The sequence below is a fragment of the Leucopleurus acutus genome (genome assembly GCF_964270905.1).
Source record: "Leucopleurus acutus genome assembly, chromosome: 8".
Classification (NCBI taxonomy): domain Eukaryota; kingdom Metazoa; phylum Chordata; class Mammalia; order Artiodactyla; family Delphinidae; genus Leucopleurus; species Leucopleurus acutus.
The window spans coordinates 15531521-15550621 of record NC_139151.1 but is presented as its reverse complement, the minus strand read 5'-3'; the positions used below and the strand labels follow the sequence as shown (position 1 = coordinate 15550621).

Genomic DNA, 19101 nt, shown 5'->3' with positions numbered 1-19101 from the left:
GCACTGACTGTACACCAGGCACTGGCAACGGTGGGGAAGAGACAGTTCCCACCCCGCATAAGCTTCCAGCCTAGCACAGGGATGGCAAAAGTTGAAACATCTCGTCCTCCACGCCAAGCAGAGTCCACGGAGAGAGGCAGCCGCCGCTCTGCTAAGGTGAAGGGTCCCAAGCCATAATCCACGTCCCCGCACCCCAGCCGCCCATCAACACTTCAGGAGAGACACTGAAATTGCTTAGATAATGGGTATTTATTGAGCACCTATTATATCAGGGAGGCTCACACCCGGTCCCTTGGTTCATCTGTACAACACTGAGAGGAGACAGCACTGCCTCCTTTTATATCCTTCCCTTTTGGAGGCTGGGCGAGTTATGTGATTTGCCTGAGATGACACAGCCAATAAGCTACAGGATTGAAATCTGAACACACTGCCCTGAAGAGGATCTTAGCAGACTTTCTGTCACACCACAGCCGAAAGGTAAAAGGTCAGAGATCGTGTTCTACGAGGAAGGGCTACACGAAGCGGGGATGCTGGCCTGGACGAGAAAAGACTGCAGAGACTTCTTCCCCTCTGGAGGTCGATTTGGAAAATGTGTTGCCCCAGAGGATGGGTTGCGGACTGGCGGCACCGTGGGTAGACCAATCCAAGCCTGGGGACTAGAGATACCCACCCCCGCAAGCCTAAGACCATCCCTGACACTGACCAACCATGGAATTCCCTTCCCCTCTCTGACCCTCTGCTCCTTCACTTGTAAAATGGAGGGAGGATACATGAGGCTGCAAAGACCCCATGCATCTCTGACACGTTGCCACTGCAACACTCAGTCACACGGGCGAACATGCTCACGACCGCAGCTACCTGACAACAGCAAGGCCGCCTGACAAGGACAGCCGTCTGCAACTCTCATCCCAGCCCAGGGCCTCAGTCTTGCCTGCCCTCGTGGGAAGCAGCCCTGAATGGTGGAATCAGGGCCTTCCCTCCCTACCAAGGAGCCTGCCCCCTTAAGAAAGGCCACCTCTGAACAAGTGGAAGCAAACCCAGAGGAAGAGGGGGCCTGGTCCCGGGTCTCCAGCTGGAAGCCACTCCCTCTCCCCCAGGAAGATCAAGGAGCAAACTAACCACTCTGCCGCTTGTTTAAAGACGGTTGCAGGGGACCCAACTTGACCTCAATTTCCACAACTTTATGGGGAGGGGAAGGGCCTGCGTCTGACCATATTAATATTCTCGGCTTAGCTCTGAGCCGAGCCTCCAGGGAGAATGTACCGGGCAGCTCATTGAGGAAGGCCATTAAGCCTCATTGGTCAGAGCAATTCACATCATCTCATAAAAAGCTGTGATGAAGCCATTAGCAGCAGTGCTGGAAAACACATCCATGGGCTCCTTGCTGGGGTGTCAGGGGCATCCTCTTAGCTGCAGATGCATTTGCCCTCCCTACCTGGCACTGCGTGCCCATAGCGGCTGCAGGGGGCAGAGGGGGGTGCCGGGGCACGGAGGGCAGCATAGCTTTCCCATCCACGTCCTCACGCTGCCTCCCCGGTGACAGTGTCGGTGCTGGTGGTGGAGAAGTCTGCTTTGTGGAAGAGGGGACCCCGGTGGGGACCCTTGGAAGCCTGCCCAACTCACAGGGACCAGAGTATTCCCCAAGGTCATGAAATCATGTCATTCTGCAAGTAAGCAAACTGAGGCTTAGGAAGTTTCTCTTCGGATCCACACTCCCCAGGTTCCCAGGAGCCCGCTCACCTTCTGAAAGACTTCTTTATTGACATTCAGTCAACAATTATTCGTTAAGCATCTTCTACATGCCAGGCACTGTCGTAAGCACTTTATTCGTATGACTTTTTTTTTTTTTTTTTTTTGCAGTACGCGGGCCTCTCACTGTTGTGGCCTCTCCCGTCGCAAAGCACAGGCTCCGGACGCGCAGGCTCAGTGGCCATGGCTCACGGGCCCAGCCGCTCCGCGGCATGTGGGATCCTCCCGGACCGGGGCACGAACCCGTGTCCCCTGCATCGGCAGGCGGACTCCCAACCACTGCGCCACCAGGGAAGCCCTACTCGTATGACTTTTAATCCTCCCAACAACCCTGTGAGGGAGGTATTATTCTTATTCCAGTTCACAGATGAGGAAACTAACGCACTGAGAGATCAAAGAGACTTTCCCAAGACCACATGACCAGTAAGTGAGGGCTCTGGGACTCAGACTGAGGCAATCTGAGCCCGGAGTCTGATTTCTTAACCCTTAGATGATTGTAACCACTACAATAATAAAGAGGGGGCTTATACCTCCCTCAAACAGCACCTGGCCTCCAACTTCCCTTTTCAGCTGGCCAAGAACAGGATGAATATATCCACACGCCTGTGCGCGCACGCACACGCACACCCCCTGGGAGGGGCCCGTGTCGGACTCAACATTTCAGACAATGCTTAGCCTGTGGGCGCAGGAACATCAGTCTGGGGTTCTGGGCACTTCCTGAGACAACGTAGTTAATCAGACACCCTCACCGTGGCAGTTTTATGGATTTTGGATGCCAAAATCCATCAAGGAACAGAAAGAGGCATAATGTAGACATTATGCCTGACAAATGGACTTAGGAAGCTGAGAAAGATCCCTGACAGAGAGGAGCTCAGGAATTGCCTGATTCAAGGGGCAGCGTAAGAAAATATTTAAGGATCAATATGAAGTAGCCCTCAGTGATGCTAAGGCCAGCAGCAATACTACTAGCCAGGGGATATGGGGATATATGTATGTGTATAGCTGATTCACTCTGTTATAAAGCAGAAACTAACACACCATTGTAAAGCAATTATACTCCAATAAAGATGTTTAAAAAAAAACAACTACTGCTAGCCACCATGGATTTCATTAACTACAGGCCAGGCTGGGCGCTAGACCTGTTACAGGTGTTCTCTCACTTAATCTCATGACTCTCTAGGGGATGCTATTATTATCATCCCATTGTACAGATAAGGAAATCAAGGCTCTGAAAAGTTAACTAATTTACCCAAAGTAACCCAGAGTGAAAGTATTAGAGCTGGGCCAGAACCCAACTTTGCCTGCCTTCAGAGCCTGGGGGTGAAACTGCCCTTTTGTACGAACCACACCGAAGACAAAAGGAATCAAATCACAAAATCTTGGTTTTCCAGGCTGGGTATCCCTCCCCATCCTTTCTTCCATCCCAAACCCACTCTCAATACACATTCCTGGTCTCCTCTCCCGGCTGGAAATCCATCCCACCCTCCCTGCAGAGACAACCCCTGGGGATCAGGCTTCTCTCGGCTCCGGGCTCCGGGAAGGACTGTCAGCCACCGTAGCAGCAGCCTTCCTGCTCTCTGGGCCTCGGATCCTGCCAGAGACAAGGACACGGGCTTCTCAGCAACTACAAATGGGTAGATGTAATTGATGAATTGACGGGGACTGTCCAGCCACCTGTCAGGGCTGAAGAAACAGCGGATTTATAGCAAAAGGTGAGTAGCCTCATGTTTCTCCCCCCCGGTATGTGAGCTGCTGTCTTCTGGGTCTGGGGGAGCTGTGGAGGATTAGACACACCATTCATTTCAGCTTGTAGCTCTGACAGAACACTGCCATTATGAAACATCACCCTCAGGTGTGAAACAATAGCATCTTGCACTTACTTCGGGCTCATATCTTACCATCACAAGGCACCTGTCAGCCTGGAATGCAGAAGCCTTTAAATAAATATTAATTCAGCCTCACCCCACCTGCCGAGAGAGAGGAATAAGCAAATCCATAAAGGGGAAACTGAGGCACAAATCTCCTGAAATCTCCGCCATGTGCTAAGATGAAGGTTGGCACAGGGCACCAGTGAGTGGCTGCGGTAGCAATGGGTACGATCGGTCACCAGCCACGGAAGGGGTAGGAGCAGGGGTCTGGGGGCCTCACCCCCACCTCACAGAGTCTGGAGAGGCTTCAATGGTGGCAGCTTTCCCTCCTCAGGCTCCTGTTTGAACCTTCAGAGCAGTGACAAAGCCTCAGCCAGCTCTGAGGAGCACAGAAGCATGGGACAATAGTCAGACACCCAGGACAAGTCTGACAGTGCTACCTTCCCTCCTGGGGCTCATTCCTGACCTGCTGTGTGACCTCAGGCAACCCGCTTAGCCTTTCTGAGCCTCAACGTCCTCATTCACAAAAGGGGGACCTTACCTGTCCCCCAGGGCTGCTGAGGAGGCAAAACAGAACGTGAAAGCACTTGGTTCCCCGTGATGAGGATGCAGGACCAGGAGGGATGGGATTGTTATTCGCATCCCAGTGATTCCCCGAGGGGACCAGGGAGGCGAAAGTTACTGCAAAGCGTGGTCAGGGTCCAGTCCCCCCAACCCTGCAGTCCTGCACCTGAGGGTGACTCCTGCACCCTTGAATGCTCTCCTCTCCCAGGTCCTTCCTGACCCGAGGCCAGGAAAGACTTGTTCCCTCAGGAGATCTTTACCCAGCACAAGCCACATCCCCAGGTGTGGTGGAAAGCATCAAAGGCCGGGGAAAACGGTCCCCGCCATCCAGGAGCTTGCAAAGGAGATGGGGGCGGAAGAGGGTTAACCCACCGCCCAGGGCAGAGTTCGCAGAAGGGTTTATGGCCCTTTCTGTAATTTCATTTTGGCTCTACACCTACTCCCCTGGAGGCTTAGTGGCCTGGCTGATGGTACAGAGTTCTCAAAAGAAAGGAGACTAACCGATTGAGCGCCTACTGTGTGCTACAAGGGCATTGCCTCACATAATCCTCACGCAGAGGTCTGAGGTGGGCTCTGTGAGTCTCATCTTACAGGTGAGGTCAAAGAGGCTCATGCGGGGAGATTCTCCAAGATCGTACAGCCAGGAGGCCACCAGGCCAACAGTCAAAGTCTGCCTGGCTCCCAAGCCAGAGTTTTTTCCAACACAAAGCTGAAGAGTTCAAAGTTTGGGGCCTTATGAGGATTTTCTTTCATTTCTTCCCTGGAAGCCAGTCCAAATTTGGAAAGCAAATCTTTGCACAGGAAACTTCGACTTTCCCCTAAATCTCAGCCATCCCCCAGCTCTTCCTTCCCTCTGCAGACAGTACCAGGCAGACTTACAGACAGAAGGACAGGAGGGAGAAACTCTTCATAAATAAAGAGAGATCAGATCAACAGCAAAGCTTCTTCTGGTCAAAGGGGAAATGGATTTTTAATAGAAAATGGAAGTTATGGGCTTGGTTGTGATGTGACAGACGCCCAGACTTAAACCCCTTTAATCTTCTCCGCCGGTTAACATGGAACACCACCCTGATGCCGTGTTTCATAAAACAGGCTCCAAATGGCTGGGAGATTAGAAGCGTAGAAATAGCACAGCAATATTTTTAAACCAGAAATCGCCCCCAGGCATTTGGGCTGCCCCAGGGTCACCCCTGAAACCTAAATATCCATCGCATCAACTTGTCCGTCTGCCCTGTGCTGTCTGGCCATCGGGATTAGTTTGGCGAAGGAAACTCAACACCCACGCAGTCGACACCCAGGGGCCCCCCACCCCACCTGCCCGGGTTGGGATGGAGGTGTCTGGCCAACTGAGGCTTCCACCCAGGTGCACTTTGAATTATCCCCATGTCATCATCTCCAATCATCGTGAATGACAACCTGAGGGGACCGAAATGTTGGCGCCTCACCACCTCCACAGGGAGAAATGAGTCACTTCTTCTCTGCCTTTACAATATTTAGTCTCATTCACTGGATCTTTCATCCAGGAGCATCTGCCAGTGCTGGAGTCCCTGCCACCTGCACCCGCCCGAGAGATGGGCAAGAGCCTGCAAGGGGTATCCAGCCCCGGGCACGGGGAGCGTGGCTGGATGGTAGCAGCGGGGACGAGGGGCGGGCAGGGCTCCCCTGCAGGCCTATGAGCACCCCGTCTTGGTCACCACTCTGTCCCCTGGGCCTAGCATAGCACTAGGCACTTAGCACAGTGGTTAAATGCCCAGACTCTGGTGCCAGGCTCCCCAGGCTTGAATCCTTGCTCTGCCCCTTACAAGCAGGGTAACTGCAGGCAAGATTACCTCGCCTCTCTACACCTTGGTTTCCTCATCTATAAAATGGGGGTGACTGTATCTACTTCAAGGGTTGTTAGATTGGATGAGTTAATATGTATGACAGTTTCCGGTACATATAAGTGGTAGAGGTAACCACCTAAGTATTCATTGCTGTTGTTATAAATATTATCATGATAGCAGACAGGCAGGAAGTATATCCCACAACAAATACCTCTCACCAATGACGATCATGATGGCAACTTCAGACAGTAGTTTTCAAACATTACTATGCATAAGAACCACCTGGAGACCTTGTTAAACATGCGCGTCCTTAGCTACCAGATTCACTGAGTCTGTCGTAGGGCCAGGGAACTCTGTTTCTGAGGCAGGTGGTCCTCTGTCTACACTCAGAGTAATGCTCCGTAGGAAAAAGGCTTGCCATACCGGACTTCAATCCACTCTCCCAACAACAGACCATTCTCATGGGCTTGGCTGACAGAACCTCAGTACCTCATTAAGTAACTTAATTTGGTGATCGAGTTAATGAAAGAATAATGGTGTGATCAATAAACAGAGCATTGCCACAGCTATACGGCTCCCGGGCCACACACAGAGCTGTGGTTGTTTTAATGCAGATGTGAGGTTTCTCAGATTAATATGCAAGGTTGATTACTCCGCTGCATCTCCACACAAAGGTTTTCATAAAAGAGATGTATTATTTGTCTTCACTCTGTTCTTATTCCATAGTTGGAAAAACCGGGTCCAGAGAGGATCAGCCAGTGGGGTCTCAGGTCAACCACCATGTCCATCCAAAACTCAGGTGAGGACCAGGGAGATGGGGTCTGGCCCCTCCATCAGAAAACCCCGTTATGGTGTGTTCACACCTTGGAGACAATCGGAGTCTAGATTCTGAGGAGGGGAAGGGCTGGTCTCCCCAGACAGCATCTGAGCATTTACAGGCAACCAGAACTGGTTGTGCAGCTGGACCAAGTCCCAGACCTTCTGTCCCCAAACCCGGCACACTTGCTTTACCTCTACACTCACCATCATCATGGCCACGATTTCTTTTCAGCACTAATTGTGTGCCAGGCCCTGTGAGAAGCCCTTTCCTTCCATTACTGTGCATTTAAACCTTATGAGCACCCTCTAACGTAGCTACTGCCCAAGACCCCATTTTACAGATAAGAAAACAGGACCTTCAAGAGATCGAGTAATTTCCTAGGCGGCACAGCCAGGGCTGACAGAGCAGCATTTGAAACCCAGGCCTCCCTTACTCCGGCTGTGTCTCTCAACGGGAGCGCTACATGCTACTCTCAGAGTGTCTCCAAGCTGTGTTCATCCTATAAGGTGGGTTTCTGATGAAAGAGAGCCATTTGGGGAATGACAATTCTGAATTCTTTGGGACCGCCCCAGGCATCAGACATTTCATCCCTAATCATCCTTCCCTGCCCTCCACTATATCCTCCTTACTCTAGTGACTAAAATAACCAAAAAGTATCCCCCCAGTTGCCAAACAGCCCTAAGGAAACAGTACCACCCCAATGAGAAGCACCGCTCCAGTGCGCAAGTGGTTACCTCTGTCCATCAGAAACGGGTTTTTTTTTTTCTTTTTTCTTAAGATTCTTAGCACAAACATAGTTCCTGTAACCAGCAACCAGCAACCTCTGAGATCCAGTAAAGATCAGTCATCCTTCAACCTACAAGGCCCCTCACCATCAGCTCCAGAAGTTATGAGCAACAGCTGACAGTCAAACAGACTCTTTAATCTTCCAGCCCCTTCTAGACAGGGCCTGTCAAAGGAACGCCCCTTATGGCCAGAAAGGTCTTTCCTGGGAGTCGGCTCAGACAGCACAGTTGTCCCCAGAGATTCCTAGATTTAGACTGTTCACACTGGAGGGACTTAAGAGATTATTTTGTTCGATCTCCTCCATTTACAGATGGGGAGAGTGAGGCCTGGAGAGTCATTTGCCCCAGGTGCACAGCTGGCCAGCATCCTGGCTGGGACCAGACCCCCGTCTCCACCGCTCTTGCAACTCTGGCCGCTCCACTTTCAGATCCCAGCAACCCAGGCACGGAGGGCATCGTGGAGAAAGGGAATGATGTCGTAGGAGGGAGCGTTAGAGGGACCAGGGCTGCTGGCTGTGCAGAGGAGAGGGCTCAGGTGGGCAGTTCATCTGTCTACAAGTAGTCAAAGTGTCATCAGGTAGAAGAGGGTTTCACCTGGATTTATGTGGCCTAAAAGGTAGGAGCAGAGCCAGTGAGTAGAAGGTACAGGACCAAGAAAGTGGCTGACTGTAAGGGTGAGAGCTGTAATAGCTCTCTGGCCAGGAATGGCCTCCTTGAAAGGAAGGAGTTTCCAGTGGCGGGAAGTGCTGGAGCAGAGGAAGAACAACGCTGGTGGGACAGTGCAGAGGGGATCAGACAGCTGATTAGGGGACGGATTCCATGTCCCTGAAGGTGCCTTCCAACCTGGAAGATTGTGACCCATGGCTGTCACACCCCCAGAGCAGGTCCCCCACTCACCTTCTCCCCCATGGCTCTGGGAGGCCACCCTAGAGACAGGGTGTCCATGACCCTGAGTCAGCTGGGTTCTCAGGGCCTGGATTCCAGTAATCGCTGTGACCTCAAACAAGGTGACCCAAGGTGGGACCCTGTGCCTACTCCCCTTCCCACAAAAAAACTGTGGAGTCCCAGCAGGGAGAACACCCTCAGGGGCGTGTCCAGAGGATTATGGACTAAACTTACATCTAAGGACCTGGGCAGGGAGCAGAGGTAAGCTCCTCCCACTGCCCCCAGGCACTGGGGCCACAGGGAATCTGGCAAGTCTACTCCATGAAGACGCTGGCAGCCTGGCTTTGTCTCATCAGCTGTTCCCCATGTTGATGAAAAGCAAAGGCTAGGAAAATTCTCCATATGTGTGAGGCCCAGGGAGGGGGAGACAGCCACACACAGCTGTGAGACCTTCGTTGTTCCTGTATCATGAGATGACAGTAATTATACCTCATTTCAGCAGAGCATTTATAAGGCTAAAACTGATTTGCTGTGGCTTTTACATGTGTGTGTTTATATGTTGCCCTCTTCAGTTTACAAAGCACTGTCACACGCTATACCATTGTATGGCCTTCACCCTTTTTGTGCATACGCAATAGCAGTCGCTCTGGGGGACAGCCAGGACTGGGGTTATTTTGCCCATTTTGCAGATTGGGAAATAGAGGCACATGAACTATTAGGTAACGTGCCTATATTAGACAGCTGAGCTTTGTTTTCTAGGTCTATGGACAATGCTTCTTCACACACACACACACACACACACACACGGAGTTTAATGGAGATGCAACTTGCCTTTGAATAACTGTTCTTAATGAAGACGGTGACCTTGGAAACTGTCAGTGCAAACAGCGTGTAGAGCAAGGGCATGGGGAAGTGGGGCAGGGGGTGGCCGAACGAATGAGGGGATAGCAGCTGGATGGCAGGGGTGGTGCCCAAGGCTAATGCTATTCATGCGAAAGCAGCACAGGACAAACAGCTGTTAAACAGGGCACACAGGCTGCTGTGCCACAGCCCCGCACCCCGCCACTCATGGGACCCACAGGCCACAACCTGCCATGAGCAGCAACTGACCTCTGGGTCCTATGCTGCTTCCCTGGGTCATATGGCTGACCGGGTTATGGAGGGAGGAGTGGTCCAGGGATCCCCAAGGTCAGGGGCTGTCAAGGGTGTTCTCTATACATGAAACTACCTGAAAAACAGCAAAGTTCATCCTAGCAGGGAAAGACAGAAATCCATCCAGCTACAAGGTATGGGGGCTCCCCCTGTGCAGCCCATGTACAGAGGTTTATGGCATTAAATCAGTTCTTACTGTGTCCAGTCATGGTAGAGCTTTATCAACCAACCCCAGCCTTCCTTTGGTAGGTATGAGACTGGCCTTTGCCTCACCCTCAAATCCAAATCTGGAGCCAACCTGTGCCCTCACCTTTTCTACACCTGCCACCAGCTGTGTCTGGGGAAAGGGAGCGTGCTGGATGCTCCCACCCCGCCCCACCCCAGGGACACCCAGGTAGCTGCATGGCCTCAGCTATCTGGCTGAGGACGGGTCCTGCAGGCTACCCAGCTGATAGGTGATAGAAGGAAGCTGTGACGCCCCCTGCCCTGGCCACCATTCAGCCTCTCTCACTGCTACAAAGTCTGAGTCCGTTGGCTTGGCCAAAACTGTGGCTCCTTAGTACAAGCATTCGGGACAGAAGCAGATGCTCTGCTTTGGGGGGGAAGGGGGTTGAAGCTGGGAGTAGTGCAGAAAAAAGAAGAGGTCTAAGGTTTATTGAAAACGAGTTATATTCTAGGAACTACATATGCATTAGCTCCTTTAATCCCATTTCATAGCTGGAGAAAGGGAGGTTCAGAGAGGACCAAGGTCACATACTAAGTGCAGAGCCAGGATGCAAATGAAGGGTTTGCCTTGACTCCGAATATCCACTGCACCATCGAATTGCAATCTTTTTTATTTTTCCTCACAATTCTAGTATATAAAATGCTCTGGGTGGAAGAACTGGGGGAGGAGGGCTTGAAGCTCTGCCCACTGGCCCTCTCCCTCTCTCCCTCCGGCCATCCCCCGAGGCTGTACCCAACACCTTAGGGTTCCACCCCCACCTCCTTCAGAAACCTCTGTGGGCTCTGGTAGACCAGGGCTCTCCCAGATCATTAGATGTGCAGAAAAACACTCTGGGAGGCCTTGGAGCTGCACCTGCCAGGGTGGGATTTGCCCAGGGCCCCGGAAATGCAGACAGAATCATTCCCGAAGCCACCCCCCCCCCACTGTGGGCATCCCAGCTGGCTCTCTGGGAAGCAGCACTCCAGCTGCCCTGAACTGTGTGCTCTTCAAGCATTACTCCCAACTCCTTATACACCCATCGTCTGACCACAGTGCCTGCCTTTCACCGCGCCCCCACCACTGCATGTGACAGAAGGCGTCTTAACAATGGCAGAAGCAGCCGCTGGGGGCTCTTCCCCTCAGAGGCCACAACCCCCCCCAAGCTGGACACCGACAAACCAGCGGGGTGAGAGAGCATTTTGCCTCACTTGATGCCCTCTTCCCATCAGCTGCTGCTTCTCCACCCACTGACCACAGCCCTAAGCATCCTCCATTCTGGGGGTGCACTCACCAGAAAACAAATGTTGGCCCTGGACCCCCAAAGCAGGTGTGCCCCTCTCTTCTTCCTGCAGTACAAGAGGCACACCCAAAGTTTGGTCTGCCTTCGGGTGTCTCTGCCACCGGTCACCCATCCCACCCCAGTTGCAAGCTCAGGGGCTGCCTTGCCAGAAGAAAAACTCAGTGCTGAGCCCCTGTAGGCCTAGAACTCAGAGGCAAGAGAGAAGCACCACCCAAAACATCATCCTTCTCCCCACTCTTGCCCCACCCCCATTCCACAGCAGGAAAAGCCACTGCCTGGCTGCAACTGAGGCTGAGATCAAGATGCGGCTACTCACAGAGGGTGAGGAGGCTCTTGGCCTGGCTAGGTGAGCATGCAAATCTGTATGCAAATTATATGCAAATCCAGGGCCTGCCCTTGGGTTCCTGGCACCCTGTCATGTCTGCTGCCTGTCGCTCACCCCATTCGTGCACCTGGGTGCTGGTTAGAATCTACTGAGCTAGGGGCTGAGAAAGCACTTCGGAAGCTGGGGGCGTTTCCTTTTGACTGCTTCCAATGCCCCCAAGAAACACCTCCTCCAAGATCACGTGGGAGGGAAGAATCTTTCAGCTTGGTACCCATACCCCCCAAAAAAGCTCTCTGAACATCCACTCTCCCTTCAACTCATCCACAAATAAAATCGTCCTTCACCAAGCTGAGCAGGGGACCAAGCAAGTCACAAGGGTGGAATTCCTGAAGACCCGGAGAAGGTAAGGGAGACTGGAGGTCTGCACCCCTCTGACAAAAGCCAACAGCCCATGAGGTGCCCTGTGCAGACAACCACCCTGTGCCCGGGGGGGGGGGGTGCGCAAGCATCGCTGGGCCAACCCCACCCTCCACCCCTGCCATTTGCTTGCCCACCTTCTCTCGATTCCTCAATCTGAGAAAAATAAGCCTATTCAGCCAGTCTACTGGGATCTGCTCAACTTACGCGCTGCCTTTGGGTCAACTGCTTACTTGCTTTTTGTTTCTAATTGAGCTCCCCAGTCTGCTGCAGAAATATATTCAAGGCAGCTGACTTTGATGCCCAGAAATACGAAGCATCTGAAAGGTTTGTCGGGAATCAAGGCAATCCCATTCTCCCCCATGTTATCCTAGCACCCAGGGCCTCTCTGCCTACCTACCCTCTCCCCAACGTTCACTGGTCTTTCACCTCCTTCCCCTAAGTTGTGTTTGCCATTTCGAGATTTAAAAAAACACATTCCCTGAGTGCCCACCCCCCTTTTAATTAGACTCTGAACAGAGTGTTAGAGATTTTCTTAATGGCTTGTCGAAGGCTTTTAGTTTGGTCTTCTCTGGAGAGAAGAACCATGAGTCCCCATCCGAGAGGTTGGGGGGGGGAATGAAAAAATCAATGCACCCCATTATTTTGGCTTTTAGAAAACAGGAATTTTAGTGCCGGGGAAGCTTGCTCTTTTACACAGTAAAAATGCAATTGCAGGCAACACAGATGCTGGCACGCTGGATGGAACAAGGGAGAGAGCCTCGCTGGGGTTCCTCTGGCTGCCCGAACCTGGATTTGTTTTGGCAATAATAAGGCAGTTATTGAAGACTCGACAACCGATTATTAAAACACCTTCCCAGTTTAGTTCTGGGGAATCAGTCTGAGCTCAGGCTTCATCAAAAAAAGAAAGGTATTTCGAGAGGAATGGAAAGAACAGACGCTTAAAACACATTCAATAACTGCTTAATTCCATCCAGAGGACGCTCCATCTCATCTTGTTTTCTCCTCCCTCTCTCTCTGCCTCCTCCCCCTCCTCACAGATGGACGTACAAATTATTGCAAGAGGATATTGTTTTCTGTAACAGCCTCGAACATTCACATTTACATTTTCCTTGGTGCCGCGGGGGTGACAGGCAACGGGAGAGAAAAATACACCAAACCCCATCTTCGCCGCTCTCACCACATCAACATCCTCCCCCAGCCGCCTCCGCCGCCACCACGCCACCCCAAGCAGAACAGGCCCCGGGGACCAGCCTGGCACCTAAGACCCAATTAAGGCACGAAGGAAAAGAAAGGCCTGTCTGGCAAGTCGCCCTGGCGCCCAGCGCAGATGCTGGAGCCTCTGAATGGCAGGGGCGCGGGAGCTCTGCAGACCCAAAGGCCACTTAGGTGCCGCCTCACCTGGCACCTCCAGCCTCCCGCAGGCCCAAGGCCAGAGCTACTGGCTTCTCCTGTTGGAGAGGACTTTGCCCCTCGGGCCGTCCTGCCGCCTTCTGGGCCCTTCTCCAACCCCATCCCCATCTGCCCCTTCCCTATCAAATAGCTTGGGCTTCATTTATTAATGGCCGGCTTCTGGAAGGGGGAGGGGAGAGTCCATCAGGTATTTGCCAGGGGGCCTCGACTCCCGGGGAATGGGCTGCTCTGGAAGAGGTCTCCGGAAAGGGGGTGGGAGGTGTGTGTGGACAAGGCTGGGCAAGAGTGTGGGAGCAGCTCCAGCCTGTGCTTCCTCGCCCGACAAAATGGAAAGGGGTGGCGGGTGGAGAGGGAACTAGCCAGAGCGAAAGCTGCCTCTCCTCACCTTATGTATTTTTAATATTAATGTAATTAAAGCTGCGAGCCGAGCCAGCCTGCGGGGCGGAGGGAAGCAGGAAGAGCCTGGGGAGAGGGAGGCTGCGGGTGGGGGGCCCGGGGGAACAGGAGGCAGGCTGCTTGCTCCGCGGACGGACGGGGTATAAGAGGGTGCTGTGCGGGGTCAAGGGGTTAATCAACCTAGACCAGCCTTGGTGTGTCACCCCGTGGACCCCGCTGGGTCAGAGAAACTCAACTACTTTGTCCACGATTCAGGGGCCAGCCCTCGCCCCGCACCTCAGCAGCATCTTGGCCTTCAGTCTGGCTTTGACCGGGCGGTACTTACAAATAAAATAGGGTCACCCTCCTCCCCCAAAGCCACGAGATACTGCAGTCAGCTCCGGCAGGTTGCAGACTCCAGACCCCTGGGGCGTCGGCAAGGAATGACCGGACCCGTCCGGGAGCGCCAACCCTCTGCTGGGTTGCCCTTCCCCCATCGCCTAGGGGTCAAGAGTTGCAGCTGGGCCAGGGCACCCACCTGGGCAAAGGGGGTTGAGGCCGTCCCCCAGGGCGCGAAGGAGAAAAGTTAGAGGGCTGCACAGGTAAAGCTGAGCTCGTAAGAGCGTGTGTGCTTCTCAGCGCAAGGGCGCCGAGTTCGGCCGCCTCATCTCCCGCCATCTGTGCGCCCGGGGGCACGTCCTCTGCGATCGCCTGGAAGCCCGACAGCCGGGGACTGCCTGATCCCGACTCGGTGCCCAGGTGATTCTGGTTGGAAATGTCTGACCGCTTCCAACCCCCCAATCCGGGCTACCTCGAGGATCAGGTGCGCAGCGCTCCAGCAGCAGGTCTGGACATGCCGGACACCTGGACCCACCCTTAGCAACGCCTTCTCTCCGCGGAAAGCGACACGCGCCCCCCCACAACCCAAGATTCGTCCCCATGTCCGCTGACCAGGAGCCGAAGCGCAGACTCTCGCACCTTGGGGCGCGCTGCCTGAGGTGGCCAGGCGGCGCAGCCAAGCCGGGGCTAGTGCCCGGGGCAGTGGGGCTGGACGAAGGCGACCTCTAGGTTTGGAGAACAAACTTGCTATTATAGGGAGCCCAGGTCTCGGGACCCCCGGCTCTCCCCGCCCTGCATCCAGCCAGGGCGCGGATAAGCGCGGTGCTGTGCGATGCAGGGGGTCCGGGGCGGCGGAGGGGCGCGCGGTGGCAGAGAGGGAGTAAGCCGCGGCCCGGTTCCGCCAGCACTCCCAGGTGAACAGTCACGGCCTAAGGAACCCTCGACTCGGAGGGCACCCCGGGGTCCCAGCGCCACCCAGCCGCAGGCAGCGGGCAAGGGGCTGGGGGAAGGGTCCGGGCAGAACGGCGGCCCGGCAACGAGCGGGGAGATGAGGGGCTGTCTCACCACCTCCCCGCCGGGCGCGCCCCAAAAAGGCAGGCGCGGGTAGCTGGCGGGGCGGTCCAGGGCGGACTCTTACCTGGCCGCTCCCCGGGTGCCTGTCCCTCCCCCGCTGCGCCCCATCCGCGGCCCCGCGCCGGGGTCCGTCCCCCCACCCACCCACCCCCCGCCCCGGGCACCTGGAGCCCGCCGGGCACTCCGCCTCGCCGCCAGCCTCGCGCACCGCGGCCCCGCCGCCTCCGCCGCCCTGCCGCCCGCGCGGGTCTCACCTTTGTGTAAAGAGTCCAGGAGCAGGAGGAAAGTTACCAGCCACATGCCATAAAGAGGCCCTATTCTCCGGGGAGGTGGTCCTGTGGCCGGCCGTGCGGCAGCGCCTCTCCCCCGCTCAGCGCGCTCCCAGCCGCCCGCACTCCGCGCCCCGCTCTCTCTGCTCCTCAGCCCAGCGCTCGGCGGCGGCGGCGGCGGCTCCTCCCTCCTCGGCTCCCTGGCTCCTGTCATCCGCGGGGCTGGGCTAGGCGCCGCTCTCCCCGCCCCCCCGCCCCCCCCCCCGCGGCACCCCGGCCGGGGAGCGCCGCGCGAGCCCCGAGCCCACACGGCCCCCAGCCCCACAAGCCCAGGCACAGGGGCGGCGGGGGCCCGGACCGTACGGCCCGGACCACTTTTCGCCGTCTGAGAGGCGAGGGGTCCCCGCCACCCACCGGCTCCGAGCCTGCGGTCGCACACAGGCGTGTGTCATACATGTGCCAAGAGACCGCCCTGCTCGGGCCAAGGGCGCCCCGTGTCTCCTGGCCCAGTCACCTGGGGCCAAGGCAGCCTGCCTCTTTCCGACTCAGTTTACCCCCTGGGATGGGGGAGCATGGATGCTGGGAGTAAAAGCCAGACTGAGACCCTTTGGTGCCGGCCCGGGTGACTCCCCACCTCCAAGCTGAAAGCTGCCTGCCCTTCCAAGCCCCAGTTGCCTGTGCGAGCCTGCCTCGTGGGAAGCCCCGCTGAAGCCCGCCACCCCACCACCCTGCGGGAATTTTCCTCACACTGGGCACACTGTGATTTCTCAGACATTATTGTCAATAAATAGTTTAATGTCAGCTGTATCTCGTGTATCTTCCTCCTTCATCCTCATCTGTCCCCCCCTACCCCACAGCTTTGTCACTAAGCAGAAATTGGTTTATTCCTTATGTCAATCTGCATAAAGTCGTCATAGAATTGAATAGGGCTGGAGTGAGGTATCTTCTCAGTTACAAAATGAATGTTGAGCACCTGCTGTGTGCCTGGCAGCAGGTTAGGCACGGGGGCCCAAGGCATTTACTCTTTAAAATATGTTAAAATATACATCATATAAAATTTACCATTTTAACTGTATTTAAGTGCACTCTTCAATGGCATTTAGTACAACATTCTCAGTGTTGTGTAACCATCACCACTACCCATTTCCAGAACTTTTCATCATCCAGGCAGAAACTCTGTACCCATTAAACAATAACTCCCTATTCCCCAGCTCCTGGTAACCACTAATTTACTTTTCTGTCTCTGAATTTGCCTCTTTCGGGTACTTCCCTTAAGTGGAATCATACTATATTTGTCCTTTTGTGTCCGGCCTCTTTCACTTAGCATAACGTCTTCAACGTTCCTCCATGTTGTCACATGTCAGAATTGTATTCCTTTTCATAGCTGAGTAACACCCATTGTATGTACAGACCACATTTTGTTTATTCATTTGTCAGCGGACACTTGGGTTGCTTCCACCTTTTGGTGATTGTGAATAATGCTGCCATGAACATGGGTGTACAAGTATGTCTTCGAGACGCTGCTTTCAACTCTCTGGGGAGTGGTAATTGCTGGATCATATGGTAATTCTATTTTTAACTTTTTGAGGAACTGCCAGGTGCATTTACTTTTTTTGTATAGTACTTTCAGAGTTTAAAGGGCTCTCACCTGCAATTGCTCCGTGTAATCCTCACAATATCCTTTGAAGCTTTATCATTCCCCATTAAAACAGGTGAGAAAAGCGAGGCTTCGCTTGTTCAAGGTCACCCAGTTTGTATCACAAGCAAGACCGGAACCCAGGTCTCCAGACTCCAGGGCAGCACTGCTTGCTCTGCACGGTGCTGCCTGCCCTCGTGGCCCAGCTGCGTGATGTGAAGTCACCACTCCAAAGTGGATGCTTTTTCACTAGGTGTTCTGCCCTCTGTGAACACAGGCTCAGAACAGAGACATGGGGCAGACTGCAACAGGTGTTTGAGATGACCCAGCCCAGCCCTCCGCTTTACAGATGAGGAAGATGAGGCCCTGAGCGGGGAGGCGATGGACCTGCCTGGGGTCAGGCAGGCAGCGACAGAGCCCAGCCGTCTCCAGTCTTCTGGCTGATAGCTTCCCTCACCACCGCCAGCCTACTGGGCTCATTCTGCCGTCCTGTTCCTCCCCTTCTAAAGGAGATGGTTGCTGAGAGGAATCCAGTTATTTTAAACTAAGCCTTTTGACCCAGGGCACCTGGTCAGGCCATGCCTAAAATAAGCTGCTAAGTCAGACAGGATGAAAGGGGCTGCTGTCTGTTGGGAGGAGACGGGCCCTGAATGCGCCTGGGGGTGTCAGCACAGCTGCTCGAGCCCCACATGCTGGAAGGAGAGAGGGGGACCCTCCGCTCTCCATTTACCTGAAGTACCTCCTCTATCCTAAGTGTCCCTTTTATGCTGGTTACACCTGAGGGCCTTTCAGGGACCACAACACTGTGTGTAGAGAGTCAGGTGTTACCCGAAGGGTGAGGTCATTCACTGTCTCCTGAAGAGGCCGAGTGGATGTGGGGAGCAGGGGTGGGCAGGTGAGGCGGGCAGACTCGGGACTCTCTCTAGCACAAGGAGGCTCTCTCTGTATATAATGTCATGGTTAAGAGCACGACTTCAGAGCCAGAGATTAGATCTCAGCCCAACTCTGCCGTTTACTAGCTGTGCAGTCTTGGGGAATTAATGTGTGCCGACCCCCGTTCCCTCGCCTGTAAAGTGGGGACAACCACAGCATCTGCCTCGGAGACCTGTTGTGAGGATTAAATAAGACAAGCCCCGCGGCTAGCACGCAGTAAGCACAGTAAATGTATATATCACTAATGTTAGTGGCTTTTGCTCAGAGGACCTTGAACTATAGGGGGTGGGGGAGGGAATAGCTCAATGGGAGGGGATGTTGGGATGACATCCTGCAGTCCCTATGGCAACAAGGCCAGAATTCAGGAGTTGGGAATCCAGGAAGAGGCCCCAGAAACATGGAAAAAAGGTGTGCTTGAGGCTGGAAGGGCATAGAGTGACTGTCAGCAAGGAAAGGACCTGAAAACAGACAGTCCATATGCTTTTTGTATTTTCCATTTCCTAGGTTTTGTTCCTGCTTAGTATTTAGGAAAATATTTTTGCAAGTGACAGTCTGGCTCAGATGTGTTCCGAAGTCCCCTCTTAACTGGAGTTGTACTTGGGGAGCTATGGCAGAGTCAGCAACAAGCACAGCAAGGGAACTCCAGGGAAGAGAGTGGGATGCTTGTTTCACCCACGCCCACGCCAAACCCTGATGCTCTCCTCTCACGGCTGACATTTTGGAGGGGCTAATTTTTTATTTTGATAAAAGGGACAATTCCTTCAAAGTCCCAACTTGGATGGAAGCCCTCACACCCACACACAAATATATGCACACCAATGTGAGAACAAACACAGTTGCCCAGGCAAACATCCATGTGTACAGGTAAACATAAATACTTAATGACAGGCACACCTGTGCTCAGATGCAATTTGAATACGATCCAAAAATCCTGCATTGACACCTTTGCATATGCCCTAATACACTTGTTTAAAGCTTCAAATTTGTGGGACTCATTTCCAGCAGGGACACACTGCTCATTTAAAAAGCGATTAATTAATTTCAATAATTTGTTACATCAGAATGCTGGGTGACGATGTAGCTGGCGTGTGTGTGTTTTACCAATGCCAGTTGAAGCGGCTATATGAAGACACTGGAAGGTGAACCCTTTCCAATTCAGGTTAATCATG

General features: G+C 53.8%; 1 protein-coding gene across 1 annotated transcript in view; it reads right to left on the bottom strand.

Annotated features, from left to right (window-relative positions):
• Nucleotides 1-15577, bottom strand: part of DSCAML1 (DS cell adhesion molecule like 1) — a gene marked incomplete at both ends in the record, with an annotated part of 342523 nt that extends 326946 nt beyond the window's left edge. Inside the window, one exon of the mRNA XM_082845529.1 lies at nt 15349-15577. Within this exon, the coding sequence (XP_082701655.1) occupies nt 15349-15577 (229 nt within the window). The remainder of the gene's footprint in view (nt 1-15348) is intronic.
• Between the last annotated feature and the right edge of the window lie 3524 nt (nt 15578-19101).